Source organism: Botryllus schlosseri, chromosome 3 (genome assembly GCF_051294905.1).
Source record: "Botryllus schlosseri isolate E-star chromosome 3, Bs_hap1, whole genome shotgun sequence".
NCBI lineage: Eukaryota > Metazoa > Chordata > Ascidiacea > Stolidobranchia > Styelidae > Botryllus > Botryllus schlosseri.
The window spans coordinates 13,311,153-13,335,707 of NC_137238.1; the positions used below are offsets into that span (position 1 = coordinate 13,311,153).

Consider the following 24,555-nt stretch of genomic DNA (forward strand, 5'->3'; position numbering starts at 1 on the left):
TTAGCGCGTCTAGGCGGGAATACCTGGCTCAGTAAATTGATACCCAATGTAGATGACTAGTATCAGCAAATAGTGGATAGCCGAAAGGGGGTCTGGGGGCGAAGCCCCCGGAAGTTTGGTTTATCACCCGATGGGGGCGGGCTAAGACCAACGTTTTTGGGGGGGGCTGACGAAGTGCTGTTACGGCCCTGGTAACGAATTAATTTTACCTACGGGCACGCCCGTTTATGTTTAATTATCAATTACGTGCCCTCCATCTTCCCATACAACTGCTCAATCAGCGCTACTGCTGGTGAATCTGATTACGTGGGCTGAGAGGATAAAAAGTTTATAGCGACTTATATATGTAATTACCACCTATTCATTCATGCATTATAGAAGGATTTGTTACCTAGGGCGACCATGCCACACAAACTTTGCTGACCATCGAAATCACGCTACGGGGTTCTTGGAGACGAAGGCCTCGGAAGTTTGGTTTATCACGCTATGGGTGCGCAAGGCAATCATTTTTAGGGGGAATGACGAAGTGCTGTTACGGCCCTCCCTCATACTCATTTTCTTTATTACATTCCTTACAATATGCGGTTGGGGGGCGCTGGAGCACGATAATTTTTGAAAGGGGGCGCTGGAGGAAGAAAGGTTAAGAACCACTGATCTAGATCAATGACGAATTCAAGGAATGCCGCCTGAAACAAGAAATATCAATATATAATACGTTACATCGGGCATTAATAGGCTGAGGGGGGTGCCAGATTGAGAGATTGTATTTGGTGGTTTCGACATCGTCCTGTCTGTGAAAAAAATAAAAGAAAATATGGGCGTGTTAATTAAGCGCAAAGTATCATGTCGACAGTATTTCTCAACGCAGACAGAAGTGGTGCTCTCATCGTCTTGTTACGCGGAATAGAAAATAAAACAATTGATGCTAACACGTTTTTATAAATGCTAAATACGTAAAAACAGAACAATATTGGAATTTATTCAGTGTTTTAAACCAACGCCTTTTTAGAAAAACAATTAAGCATTTCTTTGGAAACGTTGTATAATTATGCAATAATTGTGTAAATACTTACGAAAAACATGTAGTATAATCCAAAGGACGCTATGCCCCTTAGGAGGTGGGGCCATATTTTGCATAATTGACCTTCACTTTTCAAATTCTCACCGTGACCCCACCAGGTCTTGAATCAGGGCCGTTCCAGTTTAAAAGTGGGCGGAGTATAGCCCTCTACCGATTCCACCCTTGATCGACACCCCATGACATGTCTGAGGTTTTTTAATCAGTTTAAATAAACAAGCTTTCCCCCCAAAAAAATCTTTCTCTCTCTAAATTTTCAAGGCTGACCCTCAGGATGGCGTCCGAGAGTGGAATGTGATGCTTCAGTGCGTAGCCACTGTTGCCTGGTTTCAACAAGCCGTCAACCATGGTTGTAAACCGCGCGGTTCGTCAGATATCGAAAAATGGAAAATACATATAAAATTTACAAATGGGCGTGGTCAGTGAGTGGTCATCGAGGTCAAGTTCATGATCAAGACTCAATCGGCCCCTACAGTCCGGTTTATGGCATAAAACAACGCGATATGCTTTCTTTGTCATATCCAACCATTTGCAGGCACAGTAAACCTGTTTATGACTCTTATGCCGACTGAATTTGCACTTGAACTTGACCTAGATCTTGAAAATCACTGAAGCGTGACCAAAATTTACAAATCCCCCTCAGAAAACTCCCCAGAAAACGTTTTGATGTTTGAAACGGTGAAAATTTACACAGAAAACCGTACGTGTCGACTTCTGATGTTCTGACAGATTTTCCGACAATATTTCCCACTCGGAAAATATCCGGAAGTTTTAAGTGATAACCATATTTTATTTTATTTTTAATTTTTTGTTTATTTTTATAAACTAAAATTTTTGAGTAAGGTACCAAATACATCGAAAAAGTCTCAGCTTTTCAAAAAACGTAGTACCCGACGTCTAGGGCGTGTCAACATGGAGAAATCGGTGTCGGAGACATGCCATATCAAATATGATACGCCCACCTCGAAAGGGTTAATAAAGTCGACGTGCACCACATCGAGTGTTTGGAACACTCAAAATCGTCGTAGGCTCGACAGTTATAGCAAGTCAATAAGGATAATTGGTACGGAACGGGTGTTCCGACGATAATGACCGTAAAAATTTTGCATAACGATGTAATCCTGGTAAGACATATTTTCGGTCTGTTTAGGACATTGTTCGGAAGCCCGTTTCATAGACGGAGCCATATTAAACCAATATTTTCAATTGCAGTGGCAATCCATTGTGACGCCACAATTAAATATTTGTGACATCATTGCTAGAAAAAAATATAATAGAAAATAAAAATATCGACCATGTTTTATACATGTTTCGTATAAATTGATTTTTGTTTTAAATGCAACCCTACATTTATTTGATTTAATATAAGCCTACTTTGAAATCATAAATTCAGTTTCAGCATAGGCCCAAAGTTTTATAAGATCGCCATTTTTATTACTCTCATTGGTTGGTGAACAGATATGGATGAAGACATCATATTGTGCATTTGCCAGGATGAGAACAAAAATTGTGGAATAAAACTGGATGAAAAAGCTGAAAATAATGCTTTTGCTTCCGTTGGCAGTATTGATAAGCATCTGAAGGACTTGGGTGAGCATTTGACAATGACTAGTTACACTTGTTCCCATAAACAGATGACGAGGACTATGTTCAATACAGCAGATTACAAAATAGGTCGTCTTATATAGCCTATGCGCATTATGGGCGTTCAAAGAAGATTTTTATCCAACTTTCACGGGACTGCGTGTTAAATCGTCAGGTTGTCTAGAGAAGATTTTTCAAGCGTCTTAAAACTATGCCAAAATTGTGTGAAAACCATCGCGACTGCTTCGGTCTAAATATGCAGTGATTTTTGTAATTATGTTTAGAGTCCATCCTGTAGTTTAGACGAAGAGCAATAAGCAATACGAGTAAGTTGTATTGGATACCGTGGTACCGTTTTGCATGAGTACATATTGATAGAAAATATGATGGATCGTAAAATTGTTGTTAGTTAGTTAGTTATGTTGCTGGAAAATATAGGCAATACTGCACTTGGTTTGAAATTCAAATTCCACTTTCACAAGTCCAAAGAACACAAATTAATAGAAAGAATTAATAAAAGAAGTACAAATATCAATCCAAATTCTAGAATATACTAGAAATACATTTGCCATTTCTGAAAAGCGGAAACTATATTTGATATCCTTCGTTTAGAAAGGCGGCCTGTTAAAACATTGTCTCGCGGTTAAAAAACTCAGAGACCACTTCAGCAGATTATGACATGCCATGTGCTGCTAGATTACGGTACGATAGTAATGTGCGAAATTGCTAAACGGTAATTCCATACGTTTTGTTTAGTCCTATTTAGTTTAATGAAACATGTCACATAGGCGACAATGGGTTGTGAACGAAACCACGCAATTCATCACAAACATTAAATTCAACGATATACATCTGCCACTCCATATCCACTGTGCATCCACTCGAAAAACTGTAAATACCGACGTAAGTAGGTCACAAAGTATTACGAAGTAGAAACATAGCAAAAAATTGATGTACTTGCAAAAGAACTGAAAGTGGAGGAAAACTACTTAAAGTACTTCGAAAGAGAAGAAGTATCTTGGTACTGTTGTCTATGAAATGCTGCATTAGCGTCGTCGACAACATCAGCTTCACTTTTAGCGGGGATCGTGGAAGTTTGAATGTTGTCTTGTCATTATAGCAGAGTGGCCTCGCTATCCACAGACAGGATGTAGGATCGTTACGAAATGTTTAGGATCGCTGTTTTAGTCGGTGATTTCGTATGGATACTTAGGAACGAGTAAAATGTAATTATGTGGTGATCGTCATTCAGAAATTAAACAGTGTGTGCGGCTCCCGGTTGGTTTGACGAGATCGAAAGTAGGTTCGAATGGCTCTCTGCATGATAAAGGATGCCAACCCTTGCTATAGGAATAATAACGCGAGCAATTCACAGATACTGCGTAGCACAGCGAAATATATACTTTATGTTGTCACAAGATATATCCTGAAACAGTCCACATAACCACATAATCGAATACAATAAAGGAAAATTAAGAGATTCCCAACTGGCTGTTGTCAAACGAATTTTTTTAATCACCGTCCGTCACACTCCACTGCACATAGGAAACCATTGGACATTCCGTTTGGATGCTTTACATACCCGCTGATCAGTGCTAACTATGCTACTATTTATCGTATATGGATCTTATTTGTTTGAAAATAATTATTGTCGAAGTCCTAATCACGTCATCCTACGACAATTTCGGTTCTGGCTATGAATGGTGGTCAGCACTTTGTAGAAGACATGACACTTTACTTCAATTGTTATTATATGCAGCTTACGACGAATTGTTTCCGCTCTAGACCTGGATGCGAATTATGCGAAAGGGAAGTTACGGAATCGCAGCAAAAACGAGCAAGTATGGGAATGGGAAAAAGTCAGCAGTTACAAGATGTATTATATTATGATATACGACGATGATAGACATCGCGCTTACGATCAGGAGATAATCGTATCAAACGATAAAAATATACTCATACGTTTTCAACTTCACGAGAGTTCGCACATTTAAGAGCTTTACCCTTATTCCCGGTAAGCACACAACAAGAAGGAGATAACAAAACCCAACATGGCTTTGTTGGTATTTACAAGGCGTACGGTATCACGGATGTCGATCTTGTAATAGATCTTTCTAGGATGAGAAATATGAATCGGAAAACCGTAGATCCTGCAACGAAAATAGAGACTAGTACAATGAGAAAGACGCCGGTCTTTTTTGGATTCTCATACGACAGCAACGGAGACATCGACGATAACACGAGGATCGCGGTGACACGTTTTGACAACGATAAGCCAGAGGCAGAGATAAAGGAGCAGATTAAATTGGCTATACTGGTTAGAGGAAAATACTCCGTGAAGTATCTCGCATCCACCAAAATTGACAAACAAAGAAAAAAGTCTACCTGGATAGCAATAAAGGGTTCCATCCTTGGAACGCTGGATGTGTTCATTGATAAAAAATATTATTATCTCACAGGCGACAACATTTAAATTTGCTTCAAACAAATTCTTTTAGGTTTGAAGCATATGCATGATCAGAACATAATACATGGAGACATGATACTTGAAAATATTCTCATGTGGTCAGATGGCAAACGATTGAAGATAGCAGAATATGACGAAATGAAACAAGTTGCAGACAATGAACTGAAAACCGGGATAAGGGGAGACTTGCAGGCTACCGCTAAAATGTTTTACAAATGTTTGAAAATGAATTCGAAATGTGACACAGTACCAGTCTTCGACAAGTACATTGGACCCAGTCAATCGGGGACGGTTTCAAATGAATGGTTGCGTCTACTCGATGATATGGCGACGAAGCACTTGGTACCTGGAGATTGTGACACATACTTGGGCGCGTACCTTATCCTGCACATGTATTTTGATGGGCCATGCACTTCAGAAGTATTGAAACATCCATATTTTTGGGATGAACACAAAATGATGTCATTCATCACTCGCATGGAGAGCTACCTTCATAGATGTAAATCACCAAAAAGATCATCCAATGACAAAGATAAAGGCGCGACTGGGAATCGATCGAATGATGAGAGCAAAGGAGTCAATTCGATATTAGTCAAAAGAAATGATGATACGCCAATGCCAAATTGCAATGATACTGAGCTGGTCCCATGTATTTGGCAAGATAGGAAAGAAATGGAAGTCATGAATAAAGTCACTAGTACGTTTAAAAGCGCATGCAAAATTCTGAACCATTCAAATGTCATAAATTGGAAAGAGAAATTACGAGTGTTTTTAACTAAACATTGCAACACTCCCGTAAAAAGGGGGCCTTTAAAAACGATTTCTCAATATATTGAAGTCAAGGCCGATAAAATGACGAGTTATGACGAATCAGATCTAACTTCATTTCTCCGGTAGATCAGAAATACACATGGGCACTACAACGAGAATAAGCCAGTGAAATTCTTCAGTTCGGATAGTGATGTAATAAATGTGTGCTCCAAAGTATACCCATGGATGCTTTGCTTGCTACATAGATCCTTATGGGAGCACCGTGATGAACGGTGGTTGCCGCGTGACCTTAATCAGTTCTTCGTGACGCCTCAATTACTGGAAACCTTGGATTTTATTGACTGCAAGTAATACAAACAATTAGGATCTACCCTTCAGTTTACGTTTTCTTAAGTATTCGTAATTCTGGTCGCATTGTATGATCGTGTGAAGGCCTAGTGTATTTTGGAGGATATCGGCATAGTAATCGATTATGATATTATTACAACTAATTATATTAAACGAATTAATATGTTTATATTGTCAAGTCGTTCGCTAAAACTTTGCGACTGGCTTTTATTTGCAGTAAATTTCAGAACGTAAATGTGTCAATCAATTTCGAAATTTAGGAAATATTTTGTGTGCGTGACGTAATATTTACAAACACTAGAGTAGACATTGTGTCTGATTCTCTGTCAGGCGATTCGGCCTAAACACAGGGTTGCCAGATTGACCCTTTTTAGAGGCAGTTGGGCCCAAAAAATTAATTTGGCCCCTTGGCCCGTCATTTTCAATATTTGACTCTTTTTGGAAGCAGTTACGACATACTATCAAACTCATCAAAAGCTATTCAAATAAATGTATCTCGCAAAATGAGCTGACAATGTTTATGCTAATCCCAAATATTCGAGTGAAAACACTGTATGTAGAAGATGAATATTTGGAATTTTTGTTGTAGAATGTAGACTGTGTTGAAATTGGAAATACAGATTTGTGAACAGGTGGACTAAAAAAGCATTTAACATGGCTAAAAGCTAAGTAGCAGAAAAAGTTTGAAAAAGAGTACCCTTATAGTACCTAATGATTGATAAAAATTTCAAAGAAAAAAGCTTTAACATAACCGGTGAAAAACCTGATAATTAAGTATATAAGTTGGATAAGTTTCAAATGTAAAGAAAATGTTCTAAATTTTTAATGAAAATTCCTAAAATTTATAGCACAAAAAGTTTTATTTTACGATTTTATATTCAGCTGGAAAAGGCTTGAAATAATTTCAGTTATTGTAGTTGGATCCGATTTAGTTGTAGGTAGGTATAATACTGGAATTCCAGGTGCTTGACAAAAGGTCTATATAGGTAATGTTGCAACGTCATCAACGTTATTGAACAATTTGGCCCTATTCGGCGTTTTTCGGCTCTTTCTCTTAAAAGATGTCTGGCAACCCTGCCTAAACAGTACTGGAATTGTGAGTGGTGGTACTTCGCGTGCAATGGCGTGGGCCAGGAAGATTGAGGTTCGAAATCGAAAAACCGTCCGGAAATGCCAATTTTATCTCCTATTCTTATAAGCTAATTTTTAATTATTGAATTGGCATCATTCTGTTAGGTTTCAACCGAACAATACGATGCCTCGTATCGGAGAGACAACACCGGAAGTCACACTGATTTACAATAAATATTCATTATAATGCTGTTGTTTTGTTTGGAATTCATATTTTGGTGATTTTATTCTTTTAACACTTTGTCGATGTACAGTTGATGTTGTGCAACAATAATCCATCGTGATGTATTACATTTATGACAGCGATAATTTGGGGTTCTGCGTATGCTTGCAGATTAGCGTAAGTCAGTGGTCCTCAACCGGGTCCGCGAAGCATTTTCAGGGGGTCCGCGAAACCTCTAAATTAGAAATATGGTTTGTAAGCTTTTTTTTATAATTAGAAAAATCAAGACGTAGTTTTGCTTCATGAGTCCTGAAATTGCAGTACTCACATTAACAGAATGGCCGTTTGAAATGAAATATTCTACTGTACAAACTCAATTTATCATAATTGCCGAATTGACAACAGCCTACTGATGCAAGAATGTTGCTGTTTGGAGATGTTTTGTTGGCGTTTTGGAAATAATTTGTTTCCAAAATCCATATCTCGTGTGATATACATAACCGCTAGTCCAGAAAAACTTCAAGACGAGCTGTTAGATAGAAATGGCTATAGGCTGGACGTTAATTAGAAATATATTTCTCAATTTTGCTGCCATAAAGCCCTATATGTTGCGATCATACCAAAGATGTCGTCGAAAATATTACGCATTATTATTACGTTCACCACCACCTATCTCTGTGGAAATGATTTTTGGCACTCGTTCATATCAAATCCACGAGACGAATTTTCAGATTACGAGCGCTATTTCAAGAAATGCTGCTATACAGAATTCGATTTTAAATTATGAAAGGCTTCCCAAGTTTTACATAAAGAATGATGTTATTATCAGGAAAAGTCATTTTGTTCTTGTTTATCACGAGCTTTCAGTTACTATTTGCACTAGACAGGTCGCGGCTGCACGATAATTTAGCTATAATCACTTAGTGTGTGTAAGTATGCGGGGTCCGTGACAGTACAAAAGGGGTCCGCGAAGACAAAAAGGTTGAGAACCACTGGCATAAGTGCTTCACGGGCTGGTAACGGTTGCCAATCACTGTTTGTTGTTTGTAATGTCATATTTGAATCCATAAAACGATATTGTCGGTCGATATTTTCAAGTTACTGCGCAAATATGTAGGCTACTCAGTTTACTTTGAAAATAAACGTGTGACTTGGTACTATAACATGATACTAACTAAATGTAACTATTTGACTGATACAGCCGTGTTTTCCCAGGTTTAGCCTGCCATATACGCCAAGCTAAGGAACCTAAAAACTTCATTGATCGATTATCACTGTATTGTGGTGTTGTAATCACGACAAATGGGTTTATTGAAGAGCAACGAGGAATACATCACATTATGCGTGTGCAACAAAGGGGGTGATGAATGCCCAATTAAAGAACCGGAGAACAATATGTTCGGCAGATGTGATGAGATTGATGATTGTCTGGAAGAATTAGGTGAGAGCTATTAAGACCTGGGTTTCTCAAACTTTTCCCACTGCGTGCACCTTACAAATTATCTGCTGGTATGGCGTACCCCTTGGGACAGGGGTCTGCGAAGCATTTTCAGGGACCCGCGACCCATGGTTGACAACCTAGTTTGTATTTTTTAATTAAAGAAAACAAAAAAAAACGTTTTGCTTCAAGACTCACATAAACAGATGAATATTCTATACTGAGCAAACTCGTTTTAATGGCCTATAGTGACACGAACATAATGCTGTTTAGAGATCTTTCGTTAAAGTTTTCAAAAGAGATTGCAAAAATTCATTTTCCCGTGTGATATACATAACCGCTTTTCCTGAATAACTACAAGATGACTTGCTAGTTAGAAATTACTAGCCTGGACGATATATATTCTGCTTCTCAATTTTGGTGACATATTTAACATAGCCAATATTGTATTCTGAAGCGTTGTGGGCAATTATTACATTCGCTACCACCCATCTTCGTGGAAATGGGTTTTCTGCACCTTTACATATCAAATCGATGGCGTGGATTTTCAAGACACAAACGCGTAGCCTATTTCAAAAATGCAGCTGCAGAATTCTCTACGGAAATCTTTGCCAATTTATACATAGACAGTATGATGTTATGTTCAAGGATCAATTTTGCTCTTCATCCCTATCCTGCATGTAATATTAGCACTATACAGATAGCGGTTGCACGATAATTGAGATTGTTCGTGGTATGCATGGTATTTTTCGACTACTATGGTCATCTACACGTGGCCAATATTCTTAATTTTTATTCGTTGCTGCCGACTTGTAGCAAGACCCACTTCTACGCGGATAAGATGGTAATGTAGACGAGGCGAGTAACGTTACACGACAATGCAAGAGTTCGGTTGGTACCGAGCCGCAATTAACGGTGTAGTTGATGAGTTTAAACTTTATTCTCGATTGTCGCATAATTTGTAAAGTCGGTGTTGTAGGAAATTGTCACAGTGCCAGAAAATTGACTTTGCTCGCATGACTTCGAAAATTCTCCCGTGTACCCCGGTATGAAAACTCTGGGTATAAAAGACCATCATTAAAATTACCATGATTATGAAGCTTCAGCAAAAATGCCGTAAGCCTTGTTCGAAAATTGTAGTTTGAAAAATCAAAATGTTCACAACCTACGAACCATCCGTCCCTACGCCTGGACACCCTCGCCGAAATTCAGATCTACCTTTTAACTATAGTAGTATATGCAACTATCGAGTGTTTTTCGAACGTATAGTTCCGAATCCTTGTCGGCCATTCTCGCCATCTAAGACTATGGTTCTCAAACTGGGATGTGCGCCCTCATAGGGAGGATGGGCTGTATAACCATCCATAGGGAGATAAAGAGAGAAAATTGATGTTTCTTGCACTAGGAATGAGTTTTTGCGCTGAAACTCCCAACTTTTACCAACGGCAATATTCCTAATCGTATTAATATATAAATATTATAATTGCGTCATTTGAGTTGTACCCTCGCTGCACCGATGCTAGATTTTTATCTAATACCGCACAGTGCACCGAGTAGAATATGTATCTGAATGTGACTGGCGAATGCGTGTAGCATTTTTGATTTAGTTTATGGTCAGAGTTACGTTTGACCTAAGTTCAAGTAGGGTAATAGAAGGGTTTAGACCAGTGGATCTCAACCTTTCGTGTTTGCGGACCCCTTAGAACCGCCTCGGACCCCCGCGGACGCCCAAGTTTTAGTTCAAAGTTAGTTCTATTATCGTGCAACTGTCATATCTGTCTTGTGAAAATTCTAAGTGTAGGTTAGTGATAAACATCAACAAAATAACCTCTCTTAAAAAAAAACATCGGACTATTTATGCGTAAATTGAGAATAATGTTATTATTTTGAAGCGAAATATAGTCTTGATATATAAGGCCACGTCTTGAAAATCCACACCGTCAATTTGACGTGAACGAGTGCCGAAAATATATTATTTTTTACAAAGATAGCTGGTGGCGAATGTAATAATAACGCTAAACGGTTGCAGCGATGGTGTTTGTCGACTACAATGGTCATTACCCCAGACCGATATTCGTTATTTTGGATTCAGTAACTACCGACATGTAGCACGGTCCACTTCTAGGCTTTTTATATGACACCGCTTACGCCAGCGTTTCCCAACCTTTTCCCACCCACGTACCACTTCGAGGTTTTATACAGTGCTCGCGTACCACAGATATAAGTTACGCGCGCCGAAGGCGATCACAAATGTTTCCACCATTTATGACGTCATTATCACGTACTTGACCTATGTGGGTGTAATAGCTATGGCGATTTTTTTTTCTGACTTAGAAAATGGAGGATTTTAACCTAAAAATCAAAATTTTGACATTTTTGACCTAAAAACAACAACTTAATTTTGACCAAATTTTGACCTCACGTGTTATGCAAATAAGGTGTTTTCGCACATGATGTTAAAATTGTACTACTTATATTCATTTCTGGTTTGGAGTGTTTGTCCTTACGAAGTTGTTTGGCCTGAAAAAGCGTTTTTAAGTTAAAAAATGACAAATATTTACATGATAAAACTTTATTTTAATGATATCTGGCCCTATGAAGAATCCCAGTAGTTCCACCACGTATTCTGGTAGAGGTAATATAAACTTGTTGTAGTACAACAAAAGATACTTTCCTACACTCTGGGGTAGAAAGTGTCTGTCCTTACTAAGTAGCTTGTCAAGAATGAAGGAAGAACGTTCAATAACAGCAGTTGTTGGCTGACAACACTGAAATTGTGCGTACACGGCCGGAGACACACCGTGCCGCTTCATTGTGACAATGTTGCTTACATCATAATTTTTCATCATGCGCTTCTTGATATAAGATACCCAAGCAGTCTTGCTTCAGTTAGGATATTGCGGTACGTTGACTATGACACCATGTCAATTATCAACCTTGTTTCGATTGACCGCTTCATTCACGATAAGGAACCAATAGGCCAAACCTGGGCAAAGTGCGGCCCACGGGCCAAATGCGGCCCGCGGAGCTATTCTGTGCAGCCCGCGAAAGGATGCTTGAAATTCAAAACATAAAACCTGCCTTTTGAATGTTGATGTTTGGAGCTCAACTAGACAGGAAATTCGTTTACTTTGAAGCCTGTAATTAATACGACACGATTACGCTGTCTACGTAGGCTACCTCGCGTGCGTAATCCAGACTCAAAATAAAGTCTATGTAGCAAAGTATGGGTAGCAATTAATGTCACAAGAAATCATTCTTACAATATAGTTTAGTCCAAACCTTTTTTTGCTGTCATTGTCACATTACGCATTATACGGTCCGTGTTTCAAATTGTTACGTGATACGTTTCCAAATCCCTAATTCGTAAAGCAGATGAATCAGTGCTCGCGATTACTGTATGAATCATCATATCTATCATCACCCATAATGAATGAATGGGCATGTCAAAAAATGAAGCTGAAATACAAAGAAGGTTAGAGCACTGAATATTTGTATACTGCAGTCCGAGGTAAACCTTTTAGTTTGTGCCGAGCACGTCGCCAAGATTTTGGATTTTAATTAAAGTAGGTCCTATGACAAAAACATGAAGACAGACACTTGGTCAAGTAAAGGCGAATTTTAGAAAAACTGCAAGCTTCGCTCAATATTAAGGATATTTAAGCTGCACATTGCTCAAAAGGCAGCGACCAAGATAATTAGCTTTGTAGTCCTACCATCTCAAAGACATTTCAGTACTGTGGTTCTCGAACCCAGAGGCGTGAAAGCATTTGTAAGAGCGCAAAACCGAGGTTAAATGAAGAAATACCCCCAGCTCAGTGGCTCTCGAACCGGAGGACGTGACAGCATTTGAAAGGAGCGCGAAACCGTTGGTAAATGAGAAAATACTCCCCTCTCATAGTTATTGCACTGTGTATTGTCCGACTTTGATATTTCAGAATTCTCCCATCAACAACCATCTCCTACCATGCCATCAAACTATCTGTTGGGATTTTTAGCATTCTGGTTGCAGTTTTTAATATGTTTTGATATCATGATAGGGGGCGCGAAATTATTCATTATCATGAAAGGGGGCGTGCCGAAAAAGTTTGAGAACCACTGTTTCAGTGTCTTAATAGCAGAACGTGTATACAGGTTTAAAGAGAGTTGAAAATGTATCACGTTTAACATTGTTTAGAATCATGACAGCAACCCTAATATCCCCCTAACCCCAACCCTAATATCCCCCGTCCCTAACCCCAATATCCCCCACCCTAATACTTCACCGCTAATCTTGGGATACCCAAAACCCAACTTTTACCCAAACCCTCTCCAAACGCAAAAACAATGTATTTTGACGTTTATAAATTTTTATTCGTGTTCATGGAAAACATTCATTGGTGATCATGGTGAACACTTTTCGATCTCTGACTGCCATCGAAGAAGTGCCAAAAATTCACCCTATTAATACCAAATTCTATTAAACTAGGCATTATAAGCCAGGGTTGATGGAATGCAATGAATTGTTTTTTCACCATTAGTCAAAAAAACTTGAAAAAATTCAAAATCAACCCTATCTGAACTAACTCCGTTCGGTCGAAAAAAAAAACAGAATCTACTCGCGTACCACCTGGAAGACCTTCGCGTATCACTAGTGGTACGCGTACCACAGTTTGGGATCCACTGGCTTACGCGGATGATATGGAAGAGGTATGATCGCAAATAGTATGGCACCAACCAGAGTTGGATCAATTACATTATTTCAGTTCAATTACAATTACAATTACAGTTACTTTCATGCATGTTTCAATTACATTACAATTACAATTACTCCGTGCTAAAAATATCAAATTACAATTACAATTACAAGTACTCCTTGCATGCTTCAATTACATTACAATTACAATTACAATTGCTGCTGTTGAACATGTAATTGAATAATCATAAATTCAACCGCGCTCCTTGACAACCGTAGCGTCGTATTTAACAACAATTCAAGTCTAGTTCAGATTGTGTAGTAATAAATGCGTTTATGTGCGAACATAGTATGCTATGTAAGATGTCATTGTGACGTAATATAAGCGTGTTTTGTATGCTCGGTAATTATGGCTCACGTAATTGAAAATGTAAAATGTTATTTACCTAATTTCTTATAGGTTAGGATTAAGGATAGGGTGCAGTATGTCGTTGAAAAAGTATTATAATATATGCACGTGTTGGATTTGCGTATATAGTATATAATTAAAGAAATATTATCATTTTTATCGAGGGACGTAGGAATTAGGATGAGGAGTAAAAACAAAACCGTGCTTTGTCAGATAAGACGTTATATAATATCCAGTGGTCTGGTTAGTTAGCCAGACGAAGTAACGATGCAGCATCGTGATCTGAAATCGTATTGTAGATTGCCAACCCATGGATAGATGCGCAAGATGTGAGTCACGGATGAATGCACCGACAAACGTACTGCAGAGCCGGCTAAAAGCAGCAAACTTTGTAGTCCTAGAGCTGGCGATCCATGCGTCCAAATTTCATGCATCTGGTCTTTATCGTAAGCTATTGATGTACTAATTCCGAAAATACAAAATAAAATCTCGTCAGAGCAATGTAACTCCTCCAAAATAGCCGTTTAAGGCCGACTGTTCCGAAAAGTGAGAGCGCTGCAGCAACATGACCACAACAATTACCAATTACGCCCAGCGATTGTTCAGAACAATGCCGATTCCCAGACTTTCACGACTATTTTGGGATGGTACCATTGCCTGGAAATATACTTTTATGGCGGAATCAGTGCGACACTAGCTTTCGATTAGGACCATACATATCAAATTTCGACGCTTGGATCGCCAGCTATGGGACAATCAATTCTGCTGCTTTTAGCCGGCTCAGCAGTTCGCTTCTCGGCGTATTCAATCGTGAGTCACGTGTTGCGAATCTATCCATTGGTTAATAATCTAAAAATTGTATACAATGGCAGCCGAGGCCAGCATAGCGGTAAAAATAATAAAAAAACTTCGCCCGCAAGGACGCAGTCAAGGGCTTCCGCGAATGGATCCACCAAATTCCTTGTCGACATTTAAAGAGAATGCGTTATAAGTCACTTATTTTACGTAATGCTTGTCAGGTCTCAATAGCAATTTAATGTAATTGAAATTGTAATTGAGCAAAATTTATGTCTAATTATAATTACAATTACAATTACACAAAATAAAAATGCTTCAATTAATTACATTCAATTATAATTATAAATTACAATTGATCCAACTCTGGCACCAACCAGCCCAGTCATTTCTGTAACACGAGAAATGTTCAGTGTCCGTGAGCCTTGGAGCTCAATAGTGACTTTAGCGGTCATCCGTACCCGCGTGCTTTGTTATTCAGTTTGAGTATAGAAATTAAACATGGAACGGCAACGACCGATTTTGCAGCTTCGTTCCGCTTCGCCGAGGCTGGAGTGGAGAGTTGTTTTGCGTAAGCGACTGTAGGATTTCTGACAATCCAAAAGCTGTCTTCCCGAGCGCAGAAATTATTGAATCTGGTCTTGATCGAAAGCTACTGTTGCACCGATTCCGAAAATATAAATTAAAATAATGAACAGGCACTGATCCACCTAGAATCTGTCCTCCAAGTCTGAAATATCGGCATTGTTCAGAACAATCGGGTAACCGCAACACAATGACCACAACAATGACCCGTTGCGACTATCCGATTGTTCGAACAATGCCGTTATTTCAGACTTAGAGGACGGATTCTAGGTGGATCAGTGCCTGATCATTATTTTAATTTATATTTTCGGAATCAGTGCAACAGTAGCTTTCGATCAAGACCAGATTCAATAATTTCTGCGCTCGGGAAGACAGCTTTTGGATTGTCAGAAATCTTACAGTCGCTTACGCAAAACAACTCTCCACTCCAGCCTCGTCGAAGCGGAACGAAGCTGCAAAATCGGTCGTTGCCGTTCCATGTTTAATTTCTATAGTTTGAGGCTTGGTGCTGGTGATAAGTTTTGGTCAGTGATTCAAATTAGTCAAAATTAGGGGTATAGGCCTAAGGGATTCGATTATTGTATTGTTTGGTGCATCATTGAGGTAATTGTCGTTATTCATTTAGATTATCAGTTTAGCCTAGAGAGTTAACTGTTGTTAACCGATTTGTAACCGCTGCCTTGAAGTTGACGTGGACTTTCATTTGATAAATTTGTGATCCTATTTCTGTAATTGCTTGAATTACTTTGACCGTGTCTCAGGGGTAGGCTCGGATAATAGGACGCATAGAAACTAGGTAGTGGTTGGAATCGAGTTAGCAAGCTACTCGATCAGTCTAAGTTGATACAGCCAAGTCTCTAATCGAGCCAAATATAACGTACTATCGTAACTAGGCTACGATCAAAAGTACGTTACAATTTCTATGTAACAGCTCGTTTTGAAGTTATTCTTGAACAGCCGTTTTGTATATCAAAGGAGAAAACGGGGTTCTGCTTACAAATTTTCGCTAAATCCCAACAAAACATCTCTAAATAGCAATGTGTCTGTATCAGTAGGCTATTGGCAATTTGTCGATGAAAATGAGTTTTCACAGAGGTGGAATATATCATCTCAGATGGCAATTCTGTTTATGTGCGTCCTAAAGTTTTACCAGATAAACGAAAATGCTTCGTGATATAAAAAAAATACTAATTAGATCATCAACCAATTCGCGAACCCCCTGTTGAGAACCATTGTATTAGACACGCACGGTTATTTTTGGCGAAATATACCTGTGGAAATGTTTTAGCGCTGGGAGAGATTTACCTCCAGCTCTTAATTCTTGCTCTGCGTATAATCTGAATCTCGTATGTCGTAATTCTCTCATCACCCATAACCGTCTATAAACGATGCGTGGAAATTGCAAACATTCTGGTCGCTCTTTTCAGCATGTTTTTGCATCTATCTACAAGGTGGCATGTCTAATAAAGTTTGAGAGTCAGTGATCTAGGAAATAACTTTCTTGCTGCAGGTATTTTACCAAAGGCAAAAGGACGACGGATCAACGAATCCTGGGAGTGGGATAAGGACGACAATTGCATTTTATATTACGTGTTATTGTATGACAATTTTGGAAATCGAATTCGCGATCAAGAGACTATCTTGCATCGTAAAACAACTTGTTTTAATACTACCAGGTCCTCACCTGCAGTGGACTGTATCCGAATTTTAGCTTTATATAAAACAACAGAAGAGCATGGTTTCGTCGGTATCTACAGGGCGCACGGACTCGAAGATGTAAAGCTTGTAATAGATCTTTCGAGGATGACTAATACGAATCGCGAAAGCAAGAATAATAGTAGAAGGCATATCCATTTCGGATTCTCATGTGACGGAGAGGAGGATTTCGAAGATTGTACGAGGATTGCAGTGAAAAGATTTCTTCCAGGAGAAGATGAGTCAGAAACCGAAAGAACCAAAAGAATACATGATCAAATTAATTTAGCAATATTGGCGGGCGGGCAATATACCACAAAATACCTCGCTGCCTCAGAAATTAAGGCAGGAAGGGACATCTGGATAGCAACGGAGGGCTGCTCTCTCGGCACGCTAGATGTGTTTATTGACAAAGGGGGAAAGTTTCGCATTAATCATGAGAACGTTAAAATTTGTTTCAAGCATATTCTTCTAGGTTTGAACGATATGCACAGTAAGTCCATTATACACGGAAACATGACACTCGACAATATGCTCGTGTGGCGTGATGGGAAACGTTTGAAGATTGCGGAATATGATGAAATGCAACGGTGTCACAAGGGAGATGACATGGAATCAAAGATCGATAAGGAAATAAGAATGACTGCCAAAATGTTTTACAAATGTTTTAAAGGGAATTCGAAAGCTGATATGGAAGAAGATGAAAAACCCTCAAGCTTGGGTTCGGGTGATGATTGCGAATCGATATCGGATGTGAATTCCATGAAACATGACGGAGCTTTACCGGAATCCTGGATAAGTAGACTTAGGTTCCTGGCGTGTGGATGTTTCACGGGAGACTGCGATGCGTACTTGGGTGCATACCTTATGATACATATGGACATGGATAAGCCACAAACAGTAGATATATTGAAACACCCCTTCTTTTGGGATGAGCACAAAGCGATGTCTTTCATCACTCGAATGGATGGCTACTTGTATAGAGTTCGGATGGTAGAAGGAATAGAATTGCGGGGAAATGCCAATGCAGGTAATACGTCTAAGAGGCCTGAAACGAATGCGGGGAAAACCGCAGAAGAATCTGTGGTGAAATCCGATGGAACTAGAGATGCACCGGATAATCGTTTTGGCGGCTCGCACGATGAAATGAATGTTTTGAAAACAATACTACATAGGTTCAGGAAGGCTCGGGAAGAAATATATCCAGATCTGTCTTGGGTGAAAACTCTGAAAGAATTTTTGAAGCGTCGTAATTCACGACGAATGAGGCCGACAGCTCTTAACCGGATGTTAACGGATATTGATGAAAAGGAAGGCCAGGAGGAATACATTTCATCAGATATGACGACATTTTTACGATGTATCAGAAACATACATTACGACTACATGGAACCTGATGTGAAATTCTTTGACTCGGATTCAGATCTCTTGAAGTTCTTCAACGGTATTTACCCGGGGATGACGTGCTTGTTGCACCGGGCTTTATGGCATGAACGCGACAACGCTCATCTGCCACGAGACCTTCGTCAATTCTTCGTGACGCCGGAATTCCTCGAAACCCTGGACTTATTGGGGCAATGAGGATAAAGCTACCATTCAGGGTACTTTCGAGGACAATGATAATGACACTTGAAACAGTTGTGCCATGGATATTGTATACATGTATGCCTATATCAACGGTAAAGGGAATCATAAACGATAATGGATATCTCCTTATTCCGTTCATACCAAGTGTTGCATTTAAGACATAGTTGTTTTAAAACACTTTGTTTAAAGCATGAGGCTTTGTAAAATAATGTTTGTTTCTAAGTTGTAACATTATGACATAATTCTCAAAATACTTGCCACAAACATGTTGTATGAGCCTACAGACAATTGCAACCAGATATAGCCGAAGTAATATGGATATGGGATTGTTGGAACCCTCAAAATCGTCGGTTCAACATTAATAGAACAGATATTTCGTCAAAGGAGCTATATTTACCCTATACTTTCAATTGTTAATGTCATTCCACTAAGACATCACAATTGAGTATTCGTCAGGCCATCGCTTGGAAAAAAATGTTTTGAATTATAAGCCCTTGTTTTAAACATGTTTGTTTTAAATTGATTTTTGTTTTATATGCAACCCTATTCATTCCGCAGTGGATTGAAAGTAGGAAGATAGCAATGCCGGAACGAATGGAATGTTCCGAAATTTCCTGTACGTGACTCATCATCAAGCTCCAAGTGCAAGGTGGTTTTGTTTCAAAACAGAATTGGCATAAGCTCCTTTCAGTGATGCGGATTGATAGTATACGCAAATACCATGCAGTGTAAAGGTGTGAAGAACAAGATTGACTGTTAGCACTTAGCACTGACTGACATTCAAAGCATCAATTTAAATAAACATTTTCGTTTCTCTGAGCCCACAAATCCGCTTCCATATAGTAGGCCATGTAGCTAAGGGATGATAATGCACTTATGCAAGAGCGAATTTTAATATCGCACTTTACAGTATGTGGACGAGGTAGAGTACGTAGTGTGCATATATTTATATGTTTATGTTTGTTTATATATTCTGAATATATTGTTGATAAAGAATCAAAATAGAGTTACTCAATAATAAATGTAAACGCATTACAGTTGTAAGTTGTCAATGAAAGAACTAAAGCTCTTAGGTTGGTAGTATCCTGAATTTACGGCCAATCCGTGAGTTGACTGGTGCAACGATTACGAAGTAGGATTTTAATATAGCCTATGGTAATCAGCATATTTTGAAATCCGTGAATAATACTATAAATTACCCTGTTACTCCTGTTATGGTGGACCGAAAAATATTTTTCTGCGGGCCGCATTCGATCCGCACGCCAAGGGAGTACAGTCTGCGTTTAATTCGCCATTGGAAATCTGCATACAATCTTACACCAATCAGGTTAGCACCAGGGCTTTGGAGCAGGCACAAATGTTAAATTGCTCCAGCTCCAGCTCCGAAACTCTCTACTATCGTGAATGAGCTCCGGCTCCAGCTCCGACTCCAACTGTTGTTATGAGTTTTGAATTAACCAAGGTCGGTTACATAGGTTCCATCCAGTAAAGATATTCAAAATTGCTTCTCTGCTGATCGAAGTCTTAAAGTGGAACCTCGTAATGTTTCACATTTCACGCATTCGACAGAGAGTGTGATCAGATTTTACCACGGAGTCCGAAGTGATATATTCGTATACTGTGTAATGTTCATATGTTTCAATTCGATGTCGCAGATTCCGACAATAAAGTATTGCACCGGTTGTTAATCAGCAAACGAAATTGTTGTTTCATCTTTAGTCTTGGTTACTGGAAACAATTACATTTGCAAAATATTTTGTGATATCCGCGATACGCAAAGTGATTTGTATCAAGGTGGAATAATATTCCAATCAAGAACATTTCAGACACGCATAGTTGTACAACTCAATATGTTAATAACAATGGTACTGAAAAGTTTGTTGCTGTCATAATAACCGTTACCATAACGCCGGGTATACTTAACTCGAATCATTTAATAATCAAGTTATGATCAACTAGTGCATTCCCTGAGCAACCTAAATCTACTTGAAGAAGAAGTAGAATTGACTGACTTTAAATCTACTCAAGTAAGTAAGTAATTGTGAAAACGATCGTAATTCGTTTGCATTCATTCATCCCCCATATTATATGGCCCGTCGTTTAGTTGAAGAGCAATACGGAGAAGTTGTATCGGATACGATGTAAACACTTTGCGCGATTAGTAAACTTCAATAAAAAATATGGTGGATCGTGAAAATGCCATATTGTGTAGCTTTATTTCTGGAAATTAAAGGCATTACTACACTTGCTTTTAGAGGTGGTGTGATAGGGTAGTGGTATAATCCACGGCTGCAACACCAATCAGCTGCGGGTTGAGTCCTACCGAGGTCGACTCCAGAATTACTACCATAAGTGTTGGAGGTTTATCTAGGCTCCTTATCGCCATCTCATCCGTGCAAGCGGTGTCTTATAAAAATCATGGAAGTGGACATCGCTACAAGTCGGCAGTTACGGAATATAAATGAAGAATATCGACCTGGTGTAAATGCCTATAGTAGTCGACAAACACCATGAATATCACAAACAAACAACACTTGCTTTTATAATTCAACATGTATGTTCTCCAGACAAGAGAACTGATACCAATTAAAATTCAAAGTATGATACTGGGAATTGAAGCTGAAATGTGAATAAAATCTTCGTGGTATTTGTACAGATGGAGCGCCTGCAATGCTAAGTAACACAAATGGCTTTGTGACAAGATTTTCAGAATTTGTGTCGAAAAAGTACGATGATAAGCAGCTCACAAACCTTCATTGTATTATCCACCAAGAAACCCTTAGTGTCAAATCTGTTGCCCTAAATGACACATTGAAAGACGTCAATCGCATCATCTTGTACAATGTACATTCGTACAAATGGTCTTCATTATAGGCAATTTCAAGAACTTCTGCAAGAGCGCGGAACGTCGGCAGAAGACATTCTCTACCACGCCGCAGTTCGTTGGTTGTCCCAAGGAGACACATCTCGTCGTGTTCTACAGTTGCGAAAAGAAATACTGGAATATTATTCCACAATAAATAAAGACTGCCCCTTACAAAATGAGAGCTTTCTCATATATTTGGCGTTTCTTGTGGATTTTCTGTCGCATGTTAACATTTTAAACCGAAGCCTGCAAGGAAAAGAAGCAACGATATGCACCATGCGGTACAAAAAAGTATCGGATTTTCGTGACAAATGTCGTCTCCTTAAAAATCATATTCAGAAGCGTGATTTTTTCCAATTTACACAACTTGAGTCTCTCATCAACAGCTGCGAAATAAAGGTAGAAAAGATTACGATCACTTTATTTTCGGGGGTTTTTGATACAGTGTTGCAGGATTTCGCAGATAGTTTCAAAGATTTCCAAAAGATCTCACATACATTACGACTTGTTGCCTTTCCACACCTGTTGGAAACGGAAAGTGCTCCGCCACACCTTCAGATGGAGCTGTTGGAATTGAAGAATGATGAGCAGTTGGTGACAAAGTTCAAGTGCGAGGAAAATTTGATTGACACGTGGAAAATGGCCCATGGATATCCACGTTTGCGAGAATTGGCTAGAGAAACTCTTGTTATTTTCGGAAGCACTTATACGTGTGCGAGTCTGCCTTTTCGCAAATGAAATACCTGAAAAACGAGTACCGAACTCGATTGCTGAACGGAAACCTAGAGTCGCAACTAAGACTTATGGTGTCGCGTGAGGTTCCCAATTTTCCAAGTTTGTCTTCTCGTATGCAAAATCAAGGAAGTCACATTATTACAATGTTAGAGACTTTCCTTAAATAAATTCGTTTCAAAATATGTTTGATATTAACAGATATGATAAGATTAGTAGATATCAAGTTTTTAAACAAAGCTGAAATGTATTCTGAGGGCGGCCAAATTTCTTCGATTTAAGCAATTATACCGTCTTTATGCTAGTGGATTGCACTAAAGTTGCGTGAAATGTGAATTTCGGCATTAGCAAGGGCAATGGGCATGGCTGACTTTATCAACCCAAATAACGTTGACTTGGGAACAGGTATTTCGGGATTCAAAACGGAAAAATAATATTGTTTTAGTCAACTCACACATGGCGGCTGGCGGCCGTATGGCGTCGAAGTATTCGAAATGCGGCCGTGGACACCGAAAAGGTTGCCCACCTCTGTACTAGACTAACGACGCACGCGATTTCAAATTGGTATTTCTTTACGGGCATACAATTTTTTCCTGCGGAATGGTATTTGTCTTCTGAGGTTCAGATTGCCAAGACAGGAACATTCGGCGCCAGTCATTTAGGCGCCTATAGAAAATTACACCTATATGCATTTTGCATATATAACGAAGTTTTCGGTCAGCGTAAGCGGGAAGTCCTTTTTTGCCCAGGTTTTCTCGCTGCCGATCGTTCTGGCACACTTCTGGGATTCGCATGTTACATGTTCTAAAACTTTAAATGTCTCGCCGATATGTCCATTTCGATAAATCTTGCGTATTTTGTCTTGGGGAAGAGTAGGCTACCAAATAACTAAGAAAGTTGGCAACTTGAAATCACATGCAGCGCGAAGAATTTTGGAAAAGTTGCATAAATTTTTGAAAAATACTCAATAATTTATGCTAATTCGCGAAATAATTTGATACAATAGTTTGCTCGAAATATCCAGCTTTCCTTTGGGAATAGACTATTTAGTCACACAACATCAAGAGCGAAATGCGCTACATGTAGGTAGCCAGCGAATGAGCCTTCATTCCACCAATCAATGAAGTTGAAATAAAGAATACATCGCTGTCTACTGTAAAAAATTTGACAGGCGTACAGGATCCATGTGTATTTTATATGTTTATTGTATCATAAAAACCAAACCCATGCGATCGGGATGTGGGCTACTGCATAACGTGTTAATGGAGTAATATCGGAAGCAAGTATACAATCCCGTTCTACACTTTGCTCAATATCAATATATCAATAGTCAGTGTCAGACATTGTCCGGCTTGTATAATCCCTTGCAAGACGTCGTCGAAATTGTTGGCAAACGACGGATCGAAGTGATTTTCCGGGATCATTATATCAGTTGATTGCTCCAGCTGATACGTTTGGTTACTTTTAAAATGTCAGCTTGCACTTCAGCATTGTGGCATGATGTGGCCTCAGCTGTGGCTGTACATTAATATATCACTTCACTGAAATATGTAAGGTTGGAATTTGCACGTAACGTCATAGATAAACGTTCGCATTCACACATAACCTTTCAAAAAGATTCGCGTTAACACGAACCTGAACCAGGGGTTCATACTAGGGTTAGTTCGGATATCAATAATTTTCGCTATCCGGATAACGGATATATCCGGATATTTTGGAATTTATCTAACCGGTTAACCGGATAATAACTGCTAAGTGAGACAATCGATTTCATTAGGTTTGCATGTAAAACGGATCGCAAAATCATTACACAGTGTTATTGTAGAGTACCTACCTACGCGCGCAGTATGAACGAATACGAGAAAAACCACGCAAATTTTATGTTCACTGCTTCTGCAATGCCCTCTTTATAAAGCACAGATGCATCAATTGTGGGATCCTGTAGCCAGGACCGGAATTTTGTAACAAAGAGTCAACATTCATTGAATGCTTTTTCAGCTTCCACAGAAGTGGGCTGAATAGAAAGCAGCGCTTCGTAGAGAGTCAAAAGGTTGGCAGGTCGTACGCCAAAAACTTCAACGGCTTTACATCCTTTTGACCATCCTTATGTTTAGGTTTGGAGTACTAGAAGGACGACTAGCTGATACTGGAATTGATGCCGACATGATACCTCGCTCTAATTCACGTGATCAGGCACGCAGCCAGCCGAAAATGTAGGGGGATTGAAATAA

At 39.1% G+C, this 24,555-nt stretch overlaps 1 protein-coding gene and 1 long non-coding RNA gene across 2 annotated transcripts in view; both read left to right on the forward strand.

Moving 5' to 3' along the window:
* Window positions 1-24,555, forward strand: part of LOC145434923 (uncharacterized) — a 310,059-nt gene that overhangs the window by 116,832 nt on the left and 168,672 nt on the right. The gene's annotated exons all lie outside the window — the stretch shown is intronic.
* LOC145434903 (uncharacterized) lies at window positions 210-22,563 on the forward strand. The gene is made up of 3 exons (XM_080312135.1): window positions 210-2,668; window positions 4,448-8,983; window positions 16,955-22,563. The coding sequence occupies exons 2-3, from the start codon at window positions 8,845-8,847 to the stop codon at window positions 18,718-18,720; spliced, it is 1,905 nt and encodes a 634-aa protein (XP_080168261.1). The 5' UTR covers window positions 210-2,668; window positions 4,448-8,844; the 3' UTR covers window positions 18,721-22,563.

What these genes read in the sequence shown, in the direction of transcription:
- LOC145434903 (XM_080312135.1), top strand. Translation starts at nt 8,845, where the DNA reads ATGGGTTTATTGAAGAGCAACGAGGAATACATCACATTATGCGTGTGC. An exon ending in TGATTGTCTGGAAGAATTAG is followed by an intron (nt 8,984 to 16,954) that starts GTGAGAGCTATT and finishes TTCTTGCTGCAG; the next exon opens with GTATTTTACCAAAGGCAAAA.